Source organism: Puntigrus tetrazona, chromosome 14, assembly GCF_018831695.1.
Source record: "Puntigrus tetrazona isolate hp1 chromosome 14, ASM1883169v1, whole genome shotgun sequence".
In the NCBI taxonomy this organism is placed as follows: Eukaryota; Metazoa; Chordata; class Actinopteri; order Cypriniformes; family Cyprinidae; genus Puntigrus; species Puntigrus tetrazona.
In genome coordinates, this window is record NC_056712.1 from 8,110,064 (window position 1) to 8,136,151 (window position 26,088).

General features: G+C 41.5%; 2 protein-coding genes and 4 pseudogenes across 3 annotated transcripts in view; all 6 read right to left on the minus strand.

The window, feature by feature from the left end:
* LOC122357473 (protocadherin alpha-C2-like) overlaps window positions 1-26,088 on the minus strand; it is a 98,002-nt gene that overhangs the window by 28,180 nt on the left and 43,734 nt on the right. The gene's annotated exons all lie outside the window — the stretch shown is intronic.
* LOC122357477 lies at window positions 8,803-11,310 on the minus strand (annotated as a pseudogene).
* Window positions 12,761-15,260, minus strand: LOC122358141 (protocadherin alpha-8-like). Its single transcript, XM_043257928.1, has one exon. It carries the CDS (start codon window positions 15,170-15,172, stop codon window positions 12,761-12,763), a length of 2,412 nt encoding a protein of 803 aa, XP_043113863.1. The 5' UTR covers window positions 15,173-15,260.
* LOC122357486 lies at window positions 15,827-18,228 on the minus strand (annotated as a pseudogene).
* On the minus strand, window positions 19,152-21,660 carry LOC122357482 (annotated as a pseudogene).
* On the minus strand, window positions 22,658-25,084 carry LOC122357479 (annotated as a pseudogene).

Genomic DNA, 26,088 nt, shown 5'->3' on the forward strand with positions numbered 1-26,088 from the left:
AGGGTGGGGCTTCGGCGTGATTGACAGTGATGATGTCAGAAGTATGAGCTCAGCCTGCAAACCATGGGCTCCTGCAGCGCAGAACGGAAAATTACCGGCCCCTCCCCCACTACACGTCCCATCTCTCTCTCCCTCTCTTTGGATTTTTCCCTCTACCTTTTATCCCATCTCTCCTTTCTCAACACCCCCACTCTACTCCCTTTTTTTTCTCTCTCTCCCATCCCCCTCTCGTTCTCCCACACAGGCAACGTGCATCCGCTTAGGAGGAAAATCTCAGCCGGTGCAGAGACAATAATAGAGCTGAATTCTGCTTTGTGTGGTTCTGCTTAACAAAACAAAACCCGCAGCTGTACTGTAAAACAGCAGATGAAAGATATATCAAAAAATATTTTTTTATAATAAATGTATTATATTTATATAACAAATATATAGACAATTTTACAAATACATACACTATTTTCCTTTTACAGTATGACTAGAGGTAGAACACTTATGTTGCTTAGAAAACATTTAAATCATCCTTATACATTTAACTGATTAAATCCACAGCAGAGAAAAAATACAGTCATATTGACCTCAAAGCATAGGGATGATAAAAATAAAGCAAAAATTAAATGTTAAATTTATGATTATATATATATATATATATATATATATATATATATATATATATATATATATATATATATATATATATATATATATATATAAATGTAAGACAGCCCTTCAAATTATAGGCTGTGGAAATGAACTGTACTGCTCCCACCCTGCTGAGAGACCTCAGCTGCAAAAAGAGACCGCGTGTGGCTAGACTGCAGTTGAAATTCTAATCTACTGAACCCTGCTTGCAAAGCGAATTGAAATGAAATAGCTTCTAGAATGACTGAAAAGCACACAAAGATGTTGAAAAGGAACACCACCAGCAGCAAGTATTGCCTGCAGTAAGATAACAAAATAAACAAACCACAAAAAAGCAATAAAATGTGTTCAGTGAGATAGCCCTGGCAAATCTGTTTTTGCCGTTTACATGCCAGAGATCATCCAAGGGGAGCACAGAAGCTGGGCATGGCCTCCTTAACCAACATGACCCAGGCAGCGAAAATCCACTCCACACGACAGCCATCTGACTCATGTTCAGACCTAAAGACAAACGCAGTAATCTCTGCATAATGCAAGTGGCCAGAACCGGAGAGAAAAAAAAAAAAAAAAAAAAGGTTTCACTTTATTTTGATGGTATCTTATGAGTATTCTGTTAAAAATAAGTACCTTAATAAGCTACCTTTATAAGCTAGCTATAGTCAGTACAATGTCTGTTTGTAAATAATTACAAGAGTTAGCAGATAATAATCAGTCTAATTACACTCTTAAGAAAAAAAAGTTAGGTGACATGCAAGGTGCAAAGTTGCTTACCGTGAACAGACTGTTCATAAGGGACCATCAAAATGAAGCGTTACCAAAAATAAAATAACAATAATATACCAGCTGTTTGCCAAACATCAAACTTGCTATTTCATATAGGCACCAAAAAGAAAAAAAACAAACAAACAACTTTACTCAATTTAGCACAATTTTCTGGTTGGATTGAAACTGTACTTATCAGTGTGATTCAGCACCACGGAGAGCTCTGAGTCTCAGGCAAATTAAAAAAGCCCATAAATCTGCAGTGGTCAGGAACTCAATACAAGAACTGAAACTATGCTAAAGCACACATATGAAGATATTTGAACTATACAAACAGAGCCCCCTTAGAAATGCTTACCTTCTCTTTATTAGGAAGTGTTTGCGTTCTGGTAAAAGTGTCTCCTCCATTAATACTGATCAGTTCTGCATCTCCAGGAGGAAATGACGCAGGGAAAACCACTACGTCACTCTTCAGCGTGTCCGAGCTAAAACACACGTCATACTGCTGAGTAGATTTGGAGTAAGACCAGCTCCCGTCAGGGTGAGTGGTGATCATCGGGGCGCTGTACCTGCCCAAACTACTGTCTGTCCTGTGACATTTTACAGCTATCAAACTGATGAGACTCAGGAAAAAGATGACGGACACGCACACGATGGCGATCAGCAAATACAGATTTAAATCCGAGAAACTCTCCTCCTTTATCGGCGCGTGTCTGAACGGAGTCTGGACGTCACCTGCGTTTTCAACAACCACAACATCAATAGACACAGTCGCTGACAGTGAGGCTCTCCGTTATCACAAACCAAAATGAGCAGCGGGTGAGTTTTCAGGTCATTGTCACTCATTCTCCTCTTAGTCCTGATCTCCCCGCTGCTGCTTCCGATTCGGAACAGATTGTTTCCTTTGGGTTCAGAGATGTGGTAAGACAGCAGCGCGTTGTACCCAGAGTCTGCATCTACAGCCCTGATCTTGGCCACAAAGTAGCCCGCATCAGCAGAATAGGGAATGTTCTCGGTGTTCACGGAACCGAGCTCGGAATAGGGCGCCAGAATCCCGGGACTGTTGTCGTTCTCGTCCAGGATAAAAACATTGACGCTCACGTTACTGCTGAGCGGAGGAACACCAGAGTCTGTGGCCTGAACTTTAAACCCGAACGTTTTTATTTCCTCATAGTTAAACGACTGTAAACTGTGTATATCTCCAGTATCAGGGTTTATACTAACAGCAGAATATGCATTTCCAGATTTATGAAGCGGTTCCAATAATCCATAAGTAATTTTGGAATTTTCATCTGAATCTGGATCAACAGCTGAAATAGTGTAAATGATTTGGCCTTTAGGGCCATTTTCTTTTACAAAGATATTTATGAGAGGATTTGGAAAACGTGGCGAATTGTCATTAACATCAGACACGTATACTGTAAAAACACGAGTGGCAGAAAGAGGCGGAGTCCCTTCATCTGAAGCCATGACTGTGACATTATATCGATCAACACGCTCTCTGTCCAACGGCCCATCCACTACAAGAGAATAATAGTTTTTATACGACGACTGTAGTTTAAAAGGAACATCGCCTACCACTTTCCCATGAGCATTCCCATTCCTTCCCGAATCTTTGTCCGATATCGTTATCAAAGCAACCGTCGTTTCTTTTTTAGCATCCTCCCTTACTGTGTTCACTTGGGACGTTAATGATATTTCCGGCTCATTGTCGTTTATATCTAAAACCTCCACTAATATTTTACAGTGCGCGGAGCGCGGACTGGACCCTTTGTCTTTAGCCTGAGCGTGAATCTCATACGCGCTGCGTAGCTCGAAATCCACTTCGCCCTGCACTGAAATCACACCGGTGGAAGAATCGATCTTAAAAACGCCGTTTGCTTTGTCATCGCCGTCTTGTTGCACTAAGGAATAAATAATTTCACTGTTCGCACCCTCATCTAAATCGGTGGCGTTTAGATGTATTACTAATGTCCCCACTGGTGCATTTTCGACAAGACGCACTTTGTAAAGAGCTTTACCAAACACGGGTGCGTTATCGTTCACATCTTGCACATTTATGACTATCTGGATCGTACCTGATCTCGGAGGTTTTCCTCCGTCTACGGCGGTCAGTGTAAGCTGGATCACCGGCTGTTTCTCTCGATCTAAAGCTTTCTGCAGCACTAATTCAGCAGACACACTCTGATCTCCTCCGCTCTGCACATCCAGAGAAAAGTGCTCGTTTGGACTCAGCTTGTAGTTTTTAACCGAATTCGCTCCAACGTCAGGATCCGACGCTCTAGGCAACTGAAACCGGTCTCCAACAAAGGCATTTTCCGATATGTTAAACTGTTTCGACCTAGCACGAAACGACGGAGCATTATCATTAATGTCTAAAATGGTTATCTCAATGCGAAACAGGTTTAACGGATTGTTAACAATGGCTTCTAAATTCACTTTACATTGCGGTGAGGCTGGACAAAATTCCTCCCTGTCGATCCTTTCGCTGACAAACAGAACACCGGTTTTCAAATTGACATCGAAATATTTCCTTCCCAACACCGCTGGGATGTGAAATCCGCGCGATTCCAGTTCTTGAACATTCAAATTAAAATCCTTCGCGATGTTTCCAACAAACGTCCCCGTGCTCACCTCCTCTGAAATGGAATACGCGATCTGGGCTGAAGCCATGGACGGCAAGCAGAGCAAAAGACGACAAAAAACGGCCCAGCCAAGAAATATTATCCGAGCCATTGCGCATCTATTTCGTAAGTGTTAATAAAACGGGTTCCATTTTTTGGTAGAATTCTCGTATAAGCCCATGTGCGTCAACGCTTGCAGCCATCAAGACGAAACGGAACAAAGCGCATAAGCGCGCGCCCAAAGGACACTGAGGAGGAGCCAATGTGTTCGCGCGCAAAAGTTGCAAAACACTTCAATACTGACACCAAGTGGCTTCGAAAAGAAAGCTATAACATGTCAATATCAGTTAAAGCATTACGTTTCTCATTATCTATACGTTTTAGAAATATGGCAAAAAAAAGATCTGACATTTTTTATATTAGCCCTACTTTTTGAGTTTTTTTCTTACCTTTTCTTTATTAGGGAGCGTTTGCGTTCTGGTAAAAGTGTCTCCTCCATTAATACTGATCAGTTCTGCATCTCCAGGAGGAAATGACGCAGGGAAAACCACTACGTCACTCTTCAGCGTGTCCGAGCTAAAACACACGTCATACTGCTGAGTAGATTTGGAGTAAGACCAGCTCCCGTCAGGGTGAGTGGTGATCATCGGGGCGCTGTACCTGCCCAAACTACTGTCTGTCCTGTGACATTTTACAGCTATCAAACTGATGAGACTCAGGAAAAAGATGACGGACACGCACACGATGGCGATCAGCAAATACAGATTTAAATCCGAGAAACTCTCCTCCTTTATCGGCGCGTGTCTGAACGGAGTCTGGACGTCACCTGCGTTTTCAACAACCACAACATCAATAGACACAGTCGCTGACAGTGAGGGCTCTCCGTTATCACAAACCAAAATGAGCAGCGGGTGAGTTTTCAGGTCATTGTCACTCATTCTCCTCTTAGTCCTGATCTCCCCGCTGCTGCTTCCGATTCGGAACAGATTGTTTCCTTTGGGTTCAGAGATGTGGTAAGACAGCAGCGCGTTGTACCCAGAGTCTGCATCTACAGCCCTGATCTTGGCCACAAAGTAGCCCGCATCAGCAGAATAGGGAATGTTCTCGGTGTTCACGGAACCGAGCTCGGAATAGGCGCCAGAATCCCGGGACTGTTGTCGTTCTCGTCCAGGATAAAAACATTGACGCTCACGTTACTGCTGAGCGGAGGAACACCAGAGTCTGTGGCCTGAACTTTAAACCCGAACGTTTTGGTCTCTTCGTAGTTAAACGACTGTAAACTGTGTATATCTCCACTGTCAGAGTTTATGTTGATCATGGATGTCACCGGGCCGCTTTTTCGAGCTTTCTAGTAAAGAATATGTTATCCGAGCATTATCTCCTTCGTCGGGATCAAAAGCAGATACTGTATGAATAACAGCTCCGATCTGACTGTTCTCTTTCACATAAACATTAATGACGGGCTCTGGAAAGCGCGGCTCGTTGTCATTCACATCAGAAACGTGTACAGTAATGACACTGGTGCTGGAGAGAGGAGGAGTCCCTTCATCAGTAGCTGTGATAGTCACCTTATACTCGGACGCGCGCTCTCTGTCTAGAGGACCGTTAACAACTAAAGTATAATAATTTTTATACGAGTTCTGAACTTTAAAAGGAGCAGAGCCCTGAACATTTAAAGTTACCTGTCCGTTTTTACCAGTATCACTATCAGAGACGGTTATCATTCCTACCATCGTGTCAATCGGAGCGTCTTCTTTAACAGTGCTCACTAAAGACGTCACAGATATCTCTGGTATGTTGTCATTGACATCCACCACCTCCACCAATACTTTACAGTGTGCAGCCCTCGGGTTATAACCTCTATCTTTTGCTTGTATACGGAGTTCTATTGCATTACTTTGCTCATAATCAACGTCTTTTTGCACAGTAATTTCACCTGTTTCGGGGTTTATCGAAAACGAATTTACATTTTTGTCATTGTCGTGGTTAACAATTGCATAAATGATATCACCGTTCACGCCCTCGTCTAAATCAACAGCTTGAACAGTTATAACGCGTGTACCAGGCGCCGCATTCTCACTGATTCGAGCTTTGTACAAAGACTTGCTGAAAACAGGAATATTATCGTTAATATCCACAACATTAACAACAATTTGCATTGTACCGGATCTCGGAGGTTTTCCTCCGTCTACGGCGGTCAGTGTGAGCAGGATCACCGGCTGTTTCTCTCGATCTAAAGCTTTCTGTAGCACTAATTCAGCAGACACACTCTGATCTCCTCCGCCCTGAACATCCAGAGAAAAATGTTCATTCGGACTCAGCTTGTAGCTCTTTATTGAATTAACTCCAACATCAGCATCAAATGCTCTGTTTAAGGGAAACCTCTCGCCCGGAAAAGCCGATTCGCTGACATTCAAATTTGTTATTAATGTCCGAAATGCCGGTGCATTATCATTAATGTCAATAACATTTATTTCAAATCGGTAGATATTCAGAGGTGAGCTAATCATGGCTTCTAAAGGCAGAGAACATTTCATATTCTGCTCGCAAATCTCTTCTCGATCAATTCTCTCTCTGACACGGAGAATTCCAGTTTTAGTATTAACGTCGAAATACCTCTTGTTCGGTCCCGGAACAAGATGAAACCCTCGAACTTCAAGGTCCTGAATGTTCAGATTAAAATCCTTCACCAAATTCCCAACTGTAGTGCCCGTGCTCGCTTCCTCCGACACTGAATACACCAGCTGTCCGCCCGCTATATTCCAAAGCCAACACAGAAAGCACGCAGAAACCCAAAGCCGAAATCTTCTTTGCCCTTTGGATGCCATTGCCTCTAAATCTCCCGAATATGCAAAAATCATAAAAATCCGACAGCATAGTATCTGAGGAAATGGTCCAGCGAAATCACGTACTGACAGCTTCCAGACACAATGGCGAATTCTGAACAAAGCCTCTCTGCTCCGGAAGCTACAAAATGAGGCGGGGCTTAGTTTAGTCAGGGAGAACTTTAGTGAAAAATGAAAGGCTAGTGACATCGTGTGGACAACTGCGAACTCCACTGTTTCTAAATTAAATACCTCGATACCTTTAAGCTTTCGGTTAGGGGAGCACACAATGTAAATTAATTTGATCATGCCTAGAATGGAGGAAGTGTCTACATCAAACTGGCTATAATAAGAATTGGGTATTGAACCCACACTTAACAAGCTAATAACGGGGAAAAGTACAGAACAGGTTCGAGGAATAGTCCACCCAAAAAAAAAAGTAAATTCTGAAATCATTTACTAGTCCTCAAGTAGCTCCAAATCGAACACAATGTCGAACACAAAGGAACATATTTTGAGTAACCATTGAGTTCCATAGTATATTTTTCTTACTATGGAAGTCAGTGGTGACCCAAACAGCCTGGAACAAACTTTCTTCAAAATATCTTCCTCTGTGTTAGGCAGAACTAAATAAAATTTTATATATTTGGAGCTACTTAAAGATGAGTAAATGATGATAGAATTACAATTTTTGGGTAAAGTATTCACTTAAGAAGGCCTGTATCGGACATATATTACTTATAGTGCAGGATTTGTTAAACTTTTTTTTTTTGCAGACCCCAAACACCTTTGCCTTAAATTATTTAAGCACCCCTGTTGTTTTGAGCATGAGTTTCAATATTTTAAATGGTAAATGCTCTGCATATTGGTTTAAAAAAAAAAAAAATAAAGTTTTTAATAGTTTCAAAGCTCTTATCAAAATTAGTTTACATAACTACTGTTAATAGTGATATAAAATAGCATGAAAGTTTTATCACCATTATACAGTAACCAAAATAATCAGTTATTTATATCACCACTGTATTGTTAAAATGTGCTGAAACTGATCAAGACAGTCATACACGCATAAATAAAAACAAAATAAATGTTAGTAAAAATGCTGTAAGTCACCAATTTGTATATCACATGTTCAAATAGTTATGTTAAAAAAAACAACAACTTGCATTTCAGGCTTTAAGTGGTTTGTATTGTTCAAGAAAATGACTCAAAAATGATACATCATAGAGGTTTCATCTACGTCATAAACAGTTACACATATAGGCTATTTTATTGTATTGCTGACATTTTCAGAGGCAACATTAGTTTGTTTCCCAAAATGTTATGGGATGCAAAACCTGGGGCTTGTTTCAAAAAACAAGTTTTCAGAATAAGCCAGGTTTATTTTAGTTAGCCTGTCTTATTGTCAGTTCATTTGGTTCAAAATAAACCTGGCTGGTTTGGTAAACCTGTTTTATGAAACAGCCCCATGTTTGGTGTTGGTCAGAACAAAAACAACAGATATGCTGAATAAAAGCTTAAACCCACTGTTTGTCAGCAAGTGCTTGAGTAACAGCAAAAATAGAGATGTTTTCATGGTAACCTCTTTAAACAAAGCAGCGCTTCAGTCACACGAACACTACTTTGTTACGCATTTCAACCTTATATTTTATCATTCAACATTTTAATTGTATTAATTAATAGCTTTTCAACAACTCACAGCCCCACTGAAAGAGCAGTAGATAAGAACATATGCTTATTCAGCACCATGGACAGAGTATGTCGGTGTAAAAGGAGATAAAACTGCAGTTTAAACTTTGTGCAACCAGAAAAGAATAATTTAGGGAGAAATAAAGTAAACACTGATTGTTATTTCCCCTCAAACCTGATATAAAAATCACCTGAATAAGCAATATAGAGCACGCAAATTAAAAGTAACACCAGCTCTAATTGAAGCATTTTCTTCAGGTGTAATATCAGTTTCTTACCTTCTCTTTATTAGGAAGTGTTTGTGTTCTGGTAAAAGTGTCTCCTCCATTAATACTGATCAGTTCTGCATCTCCAGGAGGAAATGACGCAGGGAAAACCACTACGTCACTCTTCAGCGTGTCCGAGCTAAAACACACGTCATACTGCTGAGTAGATTTGGAGTAAGACCAGCTCCCGTCAGGGTGAGTGGTGATCATCGGGGCGCTGTACCTGCCCAAACTACTGTCTGTCCTGTGACATTTTACAGCTATCAAACTGATGAGACTCAGGAAAAAGATGACGGACACGCACACGATGGCGATCAGCAAATACAGATTTAAATCCGAGAAACTCTCCTCCTTTATCGGCGCGTGTCTGAACGGAGTCTGGACGTCACCTGCGTTTTCAACAACCACAACATCAATAGACACAGTCGCTGACAGTGAGGGCTCTCCGTTATCACAAACCAAAATGAGCAGCGGGTGAGTTTTCAGGTCATTGTCACTCATTCTCCTCTTAGTCCTGATCTCCCGCTGCTGCTTCCGATTCGAACAGATTGTTTCCTTTGGGTTCAGAGATGTGGTAAGACAGCAGCGCGTTGTACCCAGAGTCTGCATCTACAGCCCTGATCTTGGCCACAAAGTAGCCCGCATCAGCAGAATAGGGAATGTTCTCGGTGTTCACGGAACCGGAGCTCGGAATAGGCGCCAGAATCCCGGGACTGTTGTCGTTCGTCCCAGGATAAAAACATTGACGCTCACGTTACTGCTGAGCGGAGGAACACCAGAGTCTGTGGCCTGAACTTTAAACCCGAACGTTTTGGTCTCTTCGTAGTTAAACGACTGTAAACTGTGTATATCTCCACTGTCAGAGTTTATGTTGATCATGGATGTCACCGGGCCGCTTTTCGAGCTTTCTAGTAAAGAATATGTTATCCGAGCATTATCTCCTTCGTCGGGATCAAAAGCAGATACTGTATGAATAACAGCTCCGATCTGACTGTTCTCTTTCACATAAACATTAATGACGGGCTCTGGAAAGCGCGGCTCGTTGTCATTCACATCAGAAACGTGTACAGTAATGACACTGGTGCTGGAGAGAGGAGGAGTCCCTTCATCAGTAGCTGTGATAGTCACCTTATACTCGGACGCGCGCTCTCTGTCTAGAGGACCGTTAACAACTAAAGTATAATAATTCTTGTACGAGTTCTGAACTTTAAAAGGAGCAGAGCCCTGAACATTTAAGGTTACCTGTCCGTTTTTACCAGTATCACTATCAGTGACAGTTATCATTCCTACCATCGTGTCAATCGGAGCGTCTTCTTTAACAGTGCTCACTAAAGACGTCACAGATATCTCTGGTATGTTGTCATTGACATCCACCACCTCCACCAATACTTTACAATGTGCCGCTTTTGGGTTATAACCTCTATCTTTTGCTTGTATTCTGAGTTCTATTGCATTCCTCTGTTCGTAATCCACATTTTTTTTTACAGTAATTTCTCCCGTTTCTGAGTTTATCGAAAATGCATCAACACTTTTGTCATTGTTGTGATTTACTATTGAATAAATTATTTCACCGTTCACGCCCTCGTCTAAATCAATGGCTTGAACGGTTATTACGTGAGTACCATGTGCCGCATTTTCTGTTACTTTGGATTTATACAAAGACTTACTGAAAACAGGAATATTGTCATTAACATCAACAACGTTAACTATAATCTCCGTTGTACCTGATCTTGGAGGTTTTCCTCCGTCTACGGCGGTCAGTGTGAGCTGGATCACCGGCTGTTTCTCTCGATCTAAAGCTTTCTGCAGCACTAATTCAGCAGACACACTCTGATCTCCTCCGCTCTGAACATCCAGAGAAAAATGCTCATTCGTACTCAGTTTGTAGGTCTTCACCGAATTACTGCCCACATCTGCGTCAAACGCGCTTTGCAATGGGAATCTTTCTCCTGAAATAGCCGATTCGCTGACATTCAAATTTGTTATTAATGTCCGAAATGCCGGTGCATTATCATTAATGTCAATAACATTTATTTCAAATCGATAGATATTCAAAGGTGAGCTAATCATGGCTTCTAAAGGCAGAGAACATTTCATATTCTGCTCGCAAATCTCTTCTCGATCAATTCTCTCTCTGACACGGAGAATTCCAGTTTTAGTATTAACGTCGAAATACCTCTTGTTCGGTCCCGGAACAAGATGAAACCCTCGAACTTCAAGGTCCTGAATATTCAGATTAAAATCCTTCACCAAATTCCCAACTGTAGTGCCCGTGCTCGCTTCCTCCGACACTGAATACACCAGCTGTCCGCCCGCTATATTCCAAAGCCAACACAGAAAGTACGCAGAAACCCAAAGCCGAAATCTTCTTTGCCCTTTGGATGCCATTGCCTCTAAATCTCCCGAATTTTCCAAAGTCATAAAAATCCGACAGCATAGTATCTGAGGAAATGGTCCAGCGAAATCACGTACTGACAGCTTCCAGACACAATGGCGAATTCTGAACAAAGCCTCTCTGCTCCGGAAACTACAAAATGAGGCGGGGCTTAGTTTAGTCAGGGAGAATTTAGTGAAAAATGAAAGGCTAGTGACATCGTGTGGACAACTGCGAACTCCACTGTTTCTAAATTAAATACCTCGATACCTTTAAGCTTTCGGTTATTATGAGCATAAAATTCATATATATAAGACAGAGGTGCGTTTCCCAAAAATAACTAAGGTCGCAAATTCGGTCGTTACAGATAGAGTTAAATGGAACTAACGACCAGAGTTAGATAACGATATTTTTTGGGAAAAACACCCCAGATTGACAAGACCTAAAACGGACATATATTCCATCTTTTGAAGGGGTTGTCAAACTTTTTTTTTTTTTGCAGCCGAGCAACTTTGTCTTACAGTATTTAAAGAAGCCCCCGAAATTTTAATTAAATATTTCAGTAACTTAAAGGCACTTTTTACATGTCTATTTCAAAAACATGTTTTTCTTTTAACAGAATTACATTTTATATCAGAATTCGTTTACATAGCTATTAACATTTAAAACACAAAATAGCATGAAAATGTAATTATTATTATTATTATTATTAATATTATTATTATTATAGTAATCTAAATTATCAGAACGCTCAATATTATCACTGTATTGTTAGAATGGGCTGGAAATCTTCAAGAAGTACTTACTTAAACAGAAATTTAGTAAAAAACCTACAGATTTGTAAAAAAAAAAATACAAATATCGGTCTGTCCACTTGGAGCATATTGTTATCTGCTAAAATGTAACACGTGTTGAAATAAAGTTTCGACCAAAAAAAAGATTTATAAAATGTGAAATCTGACATTTCAGGCTTTGCATCTTTTCTTTTTTCCAAGGGATTGTTTCGGATTCGCAAACAAATCTACACACTCTGTTATTGTAAATGTTGATTTTTTTTTTAGAATGTACATTAGTTTCTTTTCCATCTACTACTTAAGAGTTACGAAGAAAAAAATATGTCTAAAACAGCACAAAAAAAAAAGCAGAACGACTGAATAAACCCACGGTTTGACAGCAGGTAATAGCCGTCACCTTAACCACGTTAACAAAGCAGCGCTGCGATCATAGACTACTTTATTACACATTTCAACTTTATTACAATATTTCAAATATACTGATGTATTTAAACAAAAATCACTATTTTTTTATTAGTATTGACAATAATATTAATCATTAATAGATTTTCATCAACTCACGAACCAAACCGAAAGAACAATAGATACGAACCCTTGCGTCTTCAGCACCATGGACAGAGTATGACCGAAAAGAAACGAAGGAAGATGCAACTAAACCTTCGTGCAACCATAGTAGAATAATTTAAGAGGAACTAGGGTGACAATGATTTTTATTTATCCTCAAACCTGATAAAAATCGCCTGAATTGGCAATTTATAGCACGAAAAATACATAGAAAACACAACTCTAATTAAAGCGCTTTCGTGCAATATAAGCCTCTTACCTTCTCTTTATTAGGAAGTGTTTGCGTTCTGGTAAAAGTGTCTCCTCCGTTAATACTGATCAGTTCTGCATCTCCAGGAGGAAATGACGCAGGGAAAACCACTACGTCACTCTTCAGCGTGTCCGAGCTAAAACACACGTCATACTGCTGAGTAGATTTGGAGTAAGACCAGCTCCCGTCAGGGTGAGTGGTGATCATCGGGGCGCTGTACCTGCCCAAACTACTGTCTGTCCTGTGACATTTTACAGCTATCAAACTGATGAGACTCAGGAAAAAGATGACGGACACGCACACGATGGCGATCAGCAAATACAGATTTAAATCCGAGAAACTCTCCTCCTTTATCGGCGCGTGTCTGAACGGAGTCTGGACGTCACCTGCGTTTTCAACAACCACAACATCAATAGACACAGTCGCTGACAGTGAGGGCTCTCCGTTATCACAAACCAAAATGAGCAGCGGGTGAGTTTTCAGGTCATTGTCACTCATTCTCCTCTTAGTCCTGATCTCCCCGCTGCTGCTTCCGATTCGGAACAGATTGTTTCCTTTGGGTTCAGAGATGTGGTAAGACAGCAGCGCGTTGTACCCAGAGTCTGCATCTACAGCCCTGATCTTGGCCACAAAGTAGCCCGCATCAGCAGAATAGGGAATGTTCTCGGTGTTCACGGAACCGAGCTCGGAATAGGGCGCCAGAATCCCGGGACTGTTGTCGTTCTCGTCCAGGATAAAAACATTGACGCTCACGTTACTGCTGAGCGGAGGAACACCAGAGTCTGTGGCCTGAACTTTGAACCCGAACGTTTTGGTCTCTTCGTAGTTAAACGACTGTAAACTGTGTATATCTCCACTGTCAGAGTTTATGTTGATCATGGATGTCACCGGGCCGCTTTTCGAGCTTTCTAGTAAAGAATATGTTATCCGAGCATTATCTCCTTCGTCGGGATCAAAAGCAGATACTGTATGAATAACAGCTCCGATCTGACTGTTCTCTTTCACATAAACATTAATGACGGGCTCTGGAAAGCGCGGCTCGTTGTCATTCACATCAGAAACGTGTACAGTAATGACACTGGTGCTGGAGAGAGGAGGAGTCCCTTCATCAGTAGCTGTGATAGTCACCTTATACTCGGACGCGCGCTCTCTGTCTAGAGGACCGTTAACAACTAAAGTATAATAATTCTTGTACGAGTTCTGAACTTTAAAAGGAGCAGAGCCCTGAACATTTAAGGTTACCTGTCCGTTTTTACCAGTATCACTATCAGTGACAGTTATCATTCCTACCATCGTGTCAATCGGAGCGTCTTCTTTTACATCGTTAACCAAAGATGTTACGGATATTTTTGGAATATTATCGTTAATGTCAACAATTTCCAGTAACACTTTGCAAAGAGCAGCTCTAGGTTTATGCCCTTTATCTTTTGCCTGCACTCTGAGCTCCACAGCACTTTTTCTTTCGTAATCTACATCGCCTTTCACAGTAATCTCGCCGGTTTCAGGATTTATTAAAAACAAATCGACAATTTTATCATTATCGTGGTTCACTAAACTATAAACAATCTCACCGTTCACACCCTCATCTGGGTCGCTGGCCTGAACTGTGACAACGGAAGTACCGGGTGCCGAGTTTTCCTTTACGCGAGCTTTATACAGCGATTTACTGAAAACAGGAACATTGTCGTTGACATCTTCGACGTTTACGATTATCTGCATTGTTCCCGATCTCGGAGGTTTTCCTCCGTCTACGGCGGTCAGTGTGAGCTGAACTAAAGGCTGTTTTTCTCGATCTAAAGCTTTCTGCAGCACTAATTCAGCAGACACACTCTGATCTCCTCCGCCCTGAACATCCAGAGAAAAATGTTCATTCGGACTCAGCTTGTAGCTCTTTACAGAATTACTGCCCACATCTGCGTCAAACGCGCTCGGCAGAGCGAACTGCTCCCCTGGAAAAGCTAATTCTGAAACATTCAGTGTTGTCTTTGATGTACGAAACAATGGTGGATTATCGTTAATGTCTTGCACGTTTATCTCAAATCTATATACATTCAAAGGCGAGTTAACAATTGCTTCTAGAGGTAAAGAACACTTCACATTCTGTTCACATAGCTCCTCTCGGTCTATTCTCTCCTTAACTTGAAGAACACCCGTCTTTAAATTCAAATCGAAATACCTTCGGCTGGATTCCGACACGATTTGAAATCCACGTCTTTCAATGTCCTGTAAATTCAGGTTAAAATCCTTAGCTAAATTTCCAACTGCCGTGCCTGGATTCGCCTCCTCCGTTACGGAATATACAACCTGCCCGTCTGTAAAAATCCCAAAGCGAAGAAAAGCACAGAAAAATATCCACGCGTTCAAAACGCGTTGCTCTGTCAAAGGCATTTTAGCAGACCATCGCCGGAATTCTCTCGCATGTATGACTGCGAAACGTTTTCTGCTTAATCCACGAGCGGACTGTGGCCGAGGACAATGGCGAACCACTAACAAAGCCCTTATCCGGGAAAACGGAACAAGAAAGATAGGAGGAGCCTCATCTTGTAACGAATCGTCAAACCACGGGCGCATACTGACATCTCGCGGTTCAAACTGAGCATCATAGCAGAAGAGCGAAACATTATTATCAACCAATCAAATATATATAGTTCCAAACAAAATGTTTAACATTTTAGTGAAATAATTACTCCATCAGCTACATTTATCCCCTCGTACAAAAAGCCTGTCATATTATCATATATCATATCATATTATAATTACAAGTATTGTATAACAACATGAAATCTTCAGTTCTAAGATAAAAACGCATTACACAGTTAATAACAGTTAACTTTGAATGCAAAGTGTTCAGCAACAAGAAGAGCTCCAGTTGTACCAACAATAAACTCTACAGAAATATCCACCGTGTCTATCGTGTTTAATGTGCACTTCACACTAAAACTACTATGTATTGTAACTACAAACAAACAGAGATAATGGCAATTAGATATTTAGTTTAAAATCGTGAGACTCAAATCCAAATAAAACAAAAAATGCTATTTATTATCTTACCTTCTCTTTATTAGGAAGTGTTTGTGTTCTGGTAAAAGTGTCTCCTCCATTAATACTGATCAGTTCTGCATCTCCAGGAGGAAAAGACGCAGGGAAAACCACTACGTCACTCTTCAGCGTGTCCGAGCTAAAACACACGTCATACTGCTGAGTAGATTTGGAGTAAGACCAGCTCCCGTCAGGGTGAGTGGTGATCATCGGGGCGCTGTACCTGCCCAAACTACTGTCTGTCCTGTGACATTTTACAGCTATCAAACTGATGAGACTCAGGAAAAAGATGACGGACACGCACACGATGGCGATCAGCAAATACAGATTTAAATCCGAGAAACTCTCCTCCTTTATCGGCGCGTGTCTGAACGGAGTCTGGACGTCACCTGCGTTTTCAACAACCACAACATCAATAGACACAGTCGCTGACAGTGAGGGCTCTCCGTTATCACAAACCAAAATGAGCAGCGGGTGAGTTTTCAGGTCATTGTCACTCATTCTCCTCTTAGTCCTGATCTCCCGCTGCTGCTTCCGATTCGGAACAGATTGTTTCCTTTGGGTTCAGAGATGTGGTAAGACAGCAGCGCGTTGTACCCAGAGTCTGCATCTACAGCCCTGATCTTGGCCACAAAGTAGCCCGCATCAGCAGAATAGGGAATGTTCTCGGTGTTCACGGAACCGAGCTCGGAATAGGGCGCCAGAATCCCGGGACTGTTGTCGTTCTCGTCCAGGATAAAAACATTGACGCTCACGTTACTGCTGAGCGGAGGAACACCAGAGTCTGTGGCCTGAACTTTGAACCCGAACGTTTTGGTCTCTTCGTAGTTAAACGACTGTAAACTGTGTATATCTCCACTGTCAGAGTTTATGTTGATCATGGATGTCACCGGGCCGCTTTTCGAGCTTTCTAGTAAAGAATATGTTATCCGAGCATTATCTCCTTCGTCGGGATCAAAAGCAGATACTGTATGAATAACAGCTCCGATCTGACTGTTCTCTTTCACATAAACATTAATGACGGGCTCTGGAAAGCGCGGCTCGTTGTCATTCACATCAGAAACGTGTACAGTAATGACACTGGTGCTGGAGAGAGGAGGAGTCCCTTCATCAGTAGCTGTGATAGTCACCTTATACTCGGACGCGCGCTCTCTGTCTAGAGGACCGTCTACAACCAGAGAATATTTATTTTTGTAAGTGTTCTGTATCACAAACGGAAGGGAATCTACTATTTTCAACTTTACAGATCCATTTTCGCCAGAATCATCATCTTTCACTGTAATCAGGCCGACCATTGTCCCTTTTGTTGAATCCTCCTTCACAATATTAACAAGAGACGTAACAGATATTTCAGGAATGTTGTCGTTAATGTCCGTTATTTCGACCAATACTTTACAATGAGTTGCTCTGGGAAGCGGTCCTCTATCTCTTGCTTGCACACGTATTTCAATAGCATTATTTGATTCGTGGTCTAATTTATCATGTACTGTTATTTCGCCAGAATCACGATTAATTGTGAACGATTTTAGATTTTCATCATTTGTATGTTTGATGAATGAATACTCAATCTCTCCGTTTAGTCCGTCGTCCGCATCACTCGCGTGTACTCTGATGACTGAAGACCCAATAGGTGCATTTTCTGGAATTCGCGCTTTATAAAGTGTCTTTGTAAACACAGGAATATTGTCGTTTGCGTCTATGATATTAATAATTAGATTTATCGCTCCCGATCTCGGAGGTTTTCCTCCGTCTACGGCGGTCAGTGTGAGCTGAACTAAAGGCTGTTTTTCTCGATCTAAAGCTTTCTGCAGCACTAATTCAGCAGACACACTCTGATCTCCTCCGCTCTGAACATCCAGAGAAAAATGTTCATTCGTACTCAGCTTATAGCTCTTTACAGAATTACTGCCCGCATCCGCGTCAAACGCATTCGGTAATGCATACCTCTCTCCTAAAAACGCGGCTTCAGATACATTTAATTGTAAAGATGAAGAGTGAAATGTGGGAGAATTGTCGTTTACATCCAACACATTCACTTCAAATCGGTACATGTTCAATGGCGAATTAACAATGGCCTCCAATTCTAAAGTACATTTTAAGCTACGTCCACAAAGCTCCTCTCTGTCTACTCTGTCTTTAATTTGAAGTATTCCCGTTTTTCCATTTACATCGAAATACCTCTTGTTGGGTCCAGAAGCGATCTGAAATCCACGGTTTTCCAGTTCTTGCAAATTAAGGTTTAAATCTTTTACTATATTGCCAACCGTAGTCCCCGGACTGGCCTCCTCCAACACAGAATACGCAATCTGCCCGGAAGATATGCTCGGAAGGAAATGAAATGCTGTCACATATATCCACAACACATTTCTTTCTTTTAGTAGAATTCCCATGATCCGTCAGCATCACATCCACGGGAAATGTAAAAACATCCGTAAACCGTTGTAGAAAAATAAACCACGGTCTGCTCTGCGATTCAGAAAACCTCCATTGTGGCTCGTCACGAACAAAGCACTGCTCCAGCTCTGACGCCCTGCCCCAAAACGGGAGGAGTCTCGCAGGGAATAATTATATTAAAAAAAAAGATCATTTTAGCGCAGGTCGCTGATGACACCTTGTGGATATATATAGGTAGTATGAGACAGAAAATTCTATACTGAATATGTTTGGAGTGCAATGGAACTGTTTTAACACTCCAATGTCCAAATTCAAAATAATAAATCAGTAAACTGAAGGATGAAGAAAACAATAAATAACTGTGAAATCGTTTAAAATTAATAATATGCGTTTCATTACTGAACAAAAATGTTTTCATTTCATTTCATTCTTTGAACCGATCTTAAAAGCCAGTGAACACAATCGCTCGTGTATTTTAGAGACTGCAATTAAATCCACGCGAAGCGAAATTACTGCACAAAAGCAACAAATAACACTATCAAATAAATCAAGTGATTGTGAAATGCATTATTATAATGCTATCTATGATCAACGATATCAGCACCATGGACAGTAGACACTTTCAGACCGGGCAGGAAGCACATGAACATGAAAAATATTTAGCTCATATTCTGAATGTAACTGAGACAAAAATAGTCAAAAAGCAACCTATAATTGTCAGCAATATAACCGAGGTTTTGCATGTCTTTTAGCATCAGAGTTTTCAGCACCATGGACAGAATGCAGTTTAAAACTATAAGCGAAGGAAACAGGGAATAAACGAAACGAATGTTATTTTCTTCTTTGTTTATATATTTGAACAGCAAGACGAATACAAGAAAAATAAACAGCAGCACCAAACCACAGCAAACAAAATAATGTCTTTAGCTTGCTTTTAATTTAATTCTCTTACCTTCTCTTTATTAGGAAGTGTTTGTGTTCTGGTAAAAGTGTCTCCTCCGTTAATACTGATCAGTTCTGCATCTCCAGGAGGAAATGACGCAGGGAAAACCACTACGTCACTCTTCAGCGTGTCCGAGCTAAAACACACGTCATACTGCTGAGTAGATTTGGAGTAAGACCAGCTCCCGTCAGGGTGAGTGGTGATCATCGGGGCGCTGTACCTGCCCAAACTACTGTCTGTCCTGTGACATTTTACAGCTATCAAACTGATGAGACTCAGGAAAAAGATGACGGACACGCACACGATGGCGATCAGCAAATACAGATTTAAATCCGAGAAACTCTCCTCCTTTATCGGCGCGTGTCTGAACGGAGTCTGGACGTCACCTGCGTTTTCAACAACCACAACATCAATAGACACAGTCGCTGACAGTGAGGGCTCTCCGTTATCACAAACCAAAATGAGCAGCGGGTGAGTTTTCAGGTCATTGTCACTCATTCTCCTCTTAGTCCTGATCTCCCGCTGCTGCTTCGATTCGAACAGATTGTTTCCTTTGGGTTCAGAGATGTGGTAAGACAGCAGCGCGTTGTACCCAGAGTCTGCATCTACAGCCCTGATCTTGGCCACAAAAGTAGCCCGCATCAGCAGAATAGGGAATGTTCTCGGTGTTCACGGAACCGAGCTCGAATAGGGCGCCAGAATCCGGGACTGTTGTCGTTCTCGTCCAGGATAAAAACATTGACGCTCACGTTACTGCTGAGCGGAGGAACACCAGAGTCTGTGGCCTGAACTTTAAACCCGAACGTTTTGGTCTCTTCGTAGTTAAACGACTGTAAACTGTGTATATCTCCACTGTCAGAGTTTATGTTGATCATGGATGTCGTCGGGGCGCTTTTCGAGCTTTCTAGTAAAGAATATGTTATCCGAGCATTATCTCCTTCGTCGGGATCAAAAGCAGATACTGTATGAATAACAGCTCCGATCTGACTGTTCTCTTTCACATAAACATTAATGACGGGCTCTGGAAAGCGCGGCTCGTTGTCATTCACATCAGAAACGTGTACAGTAATGACACTGGTGCTGGAGAGAGGAGGAGTCCCTTCATCAGTAGCTGTGATAGTCACCTTATACTCGGACGCGCGCTCTCTGTCTAGAGGACCGTTAACAACCAAAGCATATTTATTCTTATAAGTATTCTGTATAAGAAAAGGTGCAGAATCTTGTATCCTCAGAACAACTGCGCCGTTTTTTTCCGCATCTTTGTCTTTCACTGTGATTAGTCCCACCATTGTACCGGCAGCAGCGTCCTCTCTCACTGTTTCAGCAAGAGATGTTACGGAAATTTCAGGTGCGTTATCATTAACATCAATAACTTCAACTAAAACTTTACAGTGAGCAGCCCTTGGTTTCTGGCCGTTATCTTTTGCCTGAACACGGATTTCCACAGCATTGCTTGCTTCGTAATCAATGTTCCCTTTAACAGAGATTACGCCGCTGACAGAATCAATGGTAAAGGCGTTCACTATACTGTCATCATCATGTCTTATAAATGAATACACTATTTCTCCATTTAAACCCTCGTCGGCATCACTAGCATGGACTGTGACAACAGAGGAGCCGGGGGGAGCGTTTTCCATAATTCTTGTTTTGTAAAGAGATTTACTAAATACAGGGATGTTATCGTTCACATCCTCAACATTTATAATAATTTGCGATGTTCCCGATCTCGGAGGTTTTCCTCCGTCTACGGCGGTCAGTGTGAGCTGGATCACCGGCTGTTTCTCTCGATCTAAAGCTTTCTGCAGCACTAATTCAGCAGACACACTCTGATCTCCTCCGCTCTGAACATCCAGGGAAAAATGCTCGTTCGGGCTCAGCTTGTAGCTCTTTACCGAATTACTGCCCGCATCCGCGTCAAACGCATTCGGTAAAGTAAACCTCTCACCCGGAAAGGCTGATTCTACAATGTTTAGTTCTGTCTTTGGCGACTTAAAAGTAGGAATATTATCGTTTATGTCTAACACGTTCACCTCCAGTCGATACATGTTTAAGGGGGAGTTAACAATAGCTTCTAATTCCAGAGAACATTTGCTGCTCCTTCCGCATAACTGCTCCCTGTCCATCCTCTCTTTGACAAGGAGAACACCGCTTTTTAAATTAACACTGAAATACCTTTTGTTTGTGCCTGAAACGATCTGAAACCCACGATGCTCTAATTCCTGAAGATTTAGGTTCAAATCCTTTGCTATGTTTCCCACCGCGGTTCCCGGATCAGCCTCCTCCGAAACCGAATACACAATCTGCCCATCGCTAATATTCCAAACTGAAAGCGTTGCGATGAAATACATCCACCGTTCAAATCCGTGCTTCGACATTTTCATAATCCCCTCAATAAATCGGTCTCATCCTTCCGGTGATATAAGCAAACAAAGAGGTTATTCCTCACGGCTCGTGAAATAACGCAGACAGTGATGTGGCCTTTCGCGAACAAAAGCCCCACGTGATAAACTGAACCCTCCCTGAAGAGGAGGAGCTCTGCGCGGCGGGGCTACGAGAAAATCCCGGTCTCTAACGACACCGCGCGGACAAATTGAGGCGAAGATACCTCAAGTAAAGCGGCACCCAATGTCTTCAATCACAATAGAATCATTCCAAATGAGTTGCTTTGTTATTAAACAAAGTAATACGTGTGTCTTTAAAATCCACTTAAAAACTAACTAAATAAAATAAATAAAAACGTGACCATACCGTTTTATGTTTGTACGTTTTGTCAACTCACTCTGCATTTAAATGAATTTAAAAGGAGGGGAAATTAACCCCGGTTTCACAGACAAGGCTTAAGCCTGGTCCTAAACTAAAACGTATGTCTGGGCTGTTTTAACTGAGAGAAACCTGCACTGATTGATCTTAAAATATATGTGCCATTGTTTTATTTTTTCCCCCCAAGATAGACACCTTAGGGTCGTTGCATTAAAAGTACTATAACAAACGTGCAAAAACATCGTTTTTTTCTAGTTCCTGTTTCATTATTTGTGTGTTTTTGTGCTGTATTGCATATTATGATTCTCACGACAAGAAAAAGGTGAGTAAATTGACTATTTGATTATTTTGGGCGTCAGGCGATCAGCACCACAAACAGCTCCAATAATTACGAATAAACACGCTGTTAAACAGTGCATGGTCCACTGCGTAAAAAAAGGAAAAAAAAAGTCTATATGTGCACTCTTAAGGAATAATTACAATAATATCGTAACAAGCAAGACAATATGAGACAAAATCAACAGACAGGACGAAACGAAACTAAACTCGACACAATTATTACAATATAGGAAGAAAGGACAGTTGATTTGATATTTGCGCTTCAGCACCACGGACAGAGAGAGAGGGCACTCGCTCAAAACACTACAAAACTACATTCTTTACATATGTTTTCCTCACTTCCGATAAAAAAATACAAAATACAAAAAGCAGCACCAAACCACAGCAAACAAAATAATGTCTTTAGCTTGCTTTTAATTTAATTCTCTTACCTTCTCTTTATTAGGAAGTGTTTGCGTTCTGGTAAAAGTGTCTCCTCCGTTAATACTGATCAGTTCTGCATCTCCAGGAGGAAATGACGCAGGGAAAACCACTACGTCACTCTTCAGCGTGTCCGAGCTAAAACACACGTCATACTGCTGAGTAGATTTGGAGTAAGACCAGCTCCCGTCAGGGTGAGTGGTGATCATCGGGGCGCTGTACCTGCCCAAACTACTGTCTGTCCTGTGACATTTTACAGCTATCAAACTGATGAGACTCAGGAAAAAGATGACGGACACGCACACGATGGCGATCAGCAAATACAGATTTAAATCCGAGAAACTCTCCTCCTTTATCGGCGCGTGTCTGAACGGAGTCTGGACGTCACCTGCGTTTTCAACAACCACAACATCAATAGACACAGTCGCTGACAGTGAGGGCTCTCCGTTATCACAAACCAAAATGAGCAGCGGGTGAGTTTTCAGGTCATTGTCACTCATTCTCCTCTTAGTCCTGATCTCCCCGCTGCTGCTTCCGATTCGGAACAGATTGTTTCCTTTGGGTTCAGAGATGTGGTAAGACAGCAGCGCGTTGTACCCAGAGTCTGCATCTACAGCCCTGATCTTGGCCACAAAGTAGCCCGCATCAGCAGAATAGGGAATGTTCTCGGTGTTCACGGAACCGAGCTCGGAATAGGGCGCCAGAATCCGGGACTGTTGTCGTTCTCGTCCAGGATAAAAACATTGACGCTCACGTTACTGCTGAGCGGAGGAACACCAGAGTCTGTGGCCTGAACTTTAAACCCGAACGTTTTGGTCTCTTCGTAGTTAAACGACTGTAAACTGTGTATATCTCCACTGTCAGAGTTTATGTTGATCATGGATGTCACCGGGCCGCTTTTCGAGCTTTCTAGTAAAGAATATGTTATCCGAGCATTATCTCCTTCGTCGGGATCAAAAGCAGATACTGTATGAATAACAGCTCCGATCTGACTGTTCTCTTTCATATAAACATTAATGACGGGCTCTGGAAAGCGCGGCTCGTTGTCATTCACATCAGAAACGTGTACAGTAATGACACTGGTGCTGGAGAGAGGAGGAGTCCCTTCATCAGTAGCTGTGATAGTCACCTTATACTCGGACGCGCGCTCTCTGTCTAAAGGTCCATCCACCACAAGAGAATAATAATTTTTGTAATTCGTCTCAAGTTTAAAAGGCACTTTGTTGGACACGACACAATGAACTACACCGTTTTTGCCGCCGTCCCTGTCTATCACTGACACGAGAGCTACAGCAGTGCTTACACTGGCGTCCTCTTTCACTGTATTTAGGAGTGAGGTCACGGTTATCTCGGGCTCATTGTCGTTAATATCCAGCACCTCCACCAGGACTTTGCAGTGCGTGGACATCGGAGGCTGTCCTTTATCACTGGCCTGTGCGCGGATCTCAAACGCATTGTTCTCCTCGAAATCTATATCGCCTTTAACTGTGATAACACCAGTATTCGGATCAATATCAAACATCTGCAGGATTTTATTCTGATCTCTTTTAATTATAGAATAAACAATATCTCCATTAGTTCCTTCATCCAGGTCTGTCGCATTTAACACTACAATTGTCGTTCCAATAGCCACATTTTCAAAAACAGTTGTTTTGTACAACGGCTTACTAAAAACGGGAGTGTTATCGTTATTGTCCAAAACTTTAATAATTATTAGAGATGTGCCTGTTTTAGAGGGTGCTCCTCCGTCTACGGCGGTCAGTGTGAGCTGTATAACAGGCTGTTTCTCTCGATCTAAAGCTTTCTGCAGCACTAACTCAGCAGACACACTCTGATCTCCTCCTTTGTGCACAGCTAATGAAAAATACTCGTTTGAGCTGAGCTTGTACGTGTTTATTGAATTTTTCCCAACATCCGCGTCTGTAGCGTGATGGAGAGAGAATCTAACACCAGGTAGGGTGCTTTCCGCAATGTCTAACGTTTGCGATTTCTCGCTAAAGGACGGAGAGTTATCATTTACATCCAGAATATTAATTTCTATTTGATAAAGCTTCAGTGGGTTGTTGATAACCGCTTCTACGCTGAGAGTACATTTAGATGCTTTGGCACAAAGCTCCTCTCGGTCTATTCTGTCGCTCACATAAAGAAATCCAGTTTTAAGATTTACCTCGAAATATTTTTTCTTGGATCCCGTGACAATCTGAAACACGCGCGACTCCAGTTCCTGAACATTAAGGTTTAGATCCTTAGCGATATTTCCCACCGATGTTCCCGGATTAAGCTCCTCTGAGACGGAATAAGAGAGCTGTCCTGAGACCGCGTCCCGACAGCACTCTAAAACAACGAGCACGACACACACCACGATAGATTTCCTTCTGCACGGCGAGAACATCGTTACATCCGGTGAATCCGTGCAATGATCCACGAAAGAGCAGTCTGTATTCCAGGTTCATCAACGTGAGTAAAGAAATAATGAACAATATTCCATTTTAGCGACAAAAAACAACCCGAGGCCCATGCGCACTCTCTTCTGCGTCCAGTCTCTCTGAAACAAAGCCATGAGAAAACTCCTCCCAGATAAAACCGGGAGGGGCTTCCAGACACTGGAGACAGCTCGAGATTCAACGGACTATAGCGACACCACGCGGATTTATACATTCATATCCATCAAAACCTTCATAAAAAAGACCATCTTATCAAATTGCTGTTATTTTTCATTTGAATTAATGCTAGAAGAAAATATATAAATATTTGGTGTATCCAGTATATTAGAGGACATGGGGCATTATAGCTATCAAAACACAAATTCTGTATTCATATTTCATGTTAAATATATATATATATAAACTTAACTACATTTCAACATGAGAAAAATGAAGTTCTATAGTATTAAAGTCCCTTGTAGTACGATAGGTTGACCAAATATAACCTAATGAATATATTAGCATTGTCATGAATTAATTGAAAGGAATGCGTGCAACAGTAATTAATTTGCACAGCATAGCTATAATTTTACATTTAAGCATGCTTGAAAATACAAATCTGGGCGCGTTTCCCAAAATGAACTATGGTTTCAAGTTTTTACTAATAGAGGTTATTGAAACTAATTACCATAGCTAGCATTGGTTTATGGAAATAAAGCATGGGAAATAAAAAAATTAGGAAGGAGAAAATAAAGGGAAGGCAGAAGTAGTTGTTGGATGTAAAAAGGTCAGGACCGGCTCAGAACCACGGACAGCTCCACAAACGTGCGAGAATTAATAATTAAACAACATATTAAACTATTCATTTAATTATGTTTATTTCAGGAAAAAAAAAAAAACACTATTCACCATTAAGCCACTTTTAACATTTTAATTCTCAGAAATAAGTAATGTCTGTCAATAAAAAGAGGTCAATGACAGAAAAC

Excerpts from the sequence above, each read along its gene's own strand:
- LOC122358141 (XM_043257928.1), bottom strand. The coding sequence starts at position 15,172 with ATGCCTTTGACAGAGCAACGCGTTTTGAACGCGTGGATATTTTTCTGT.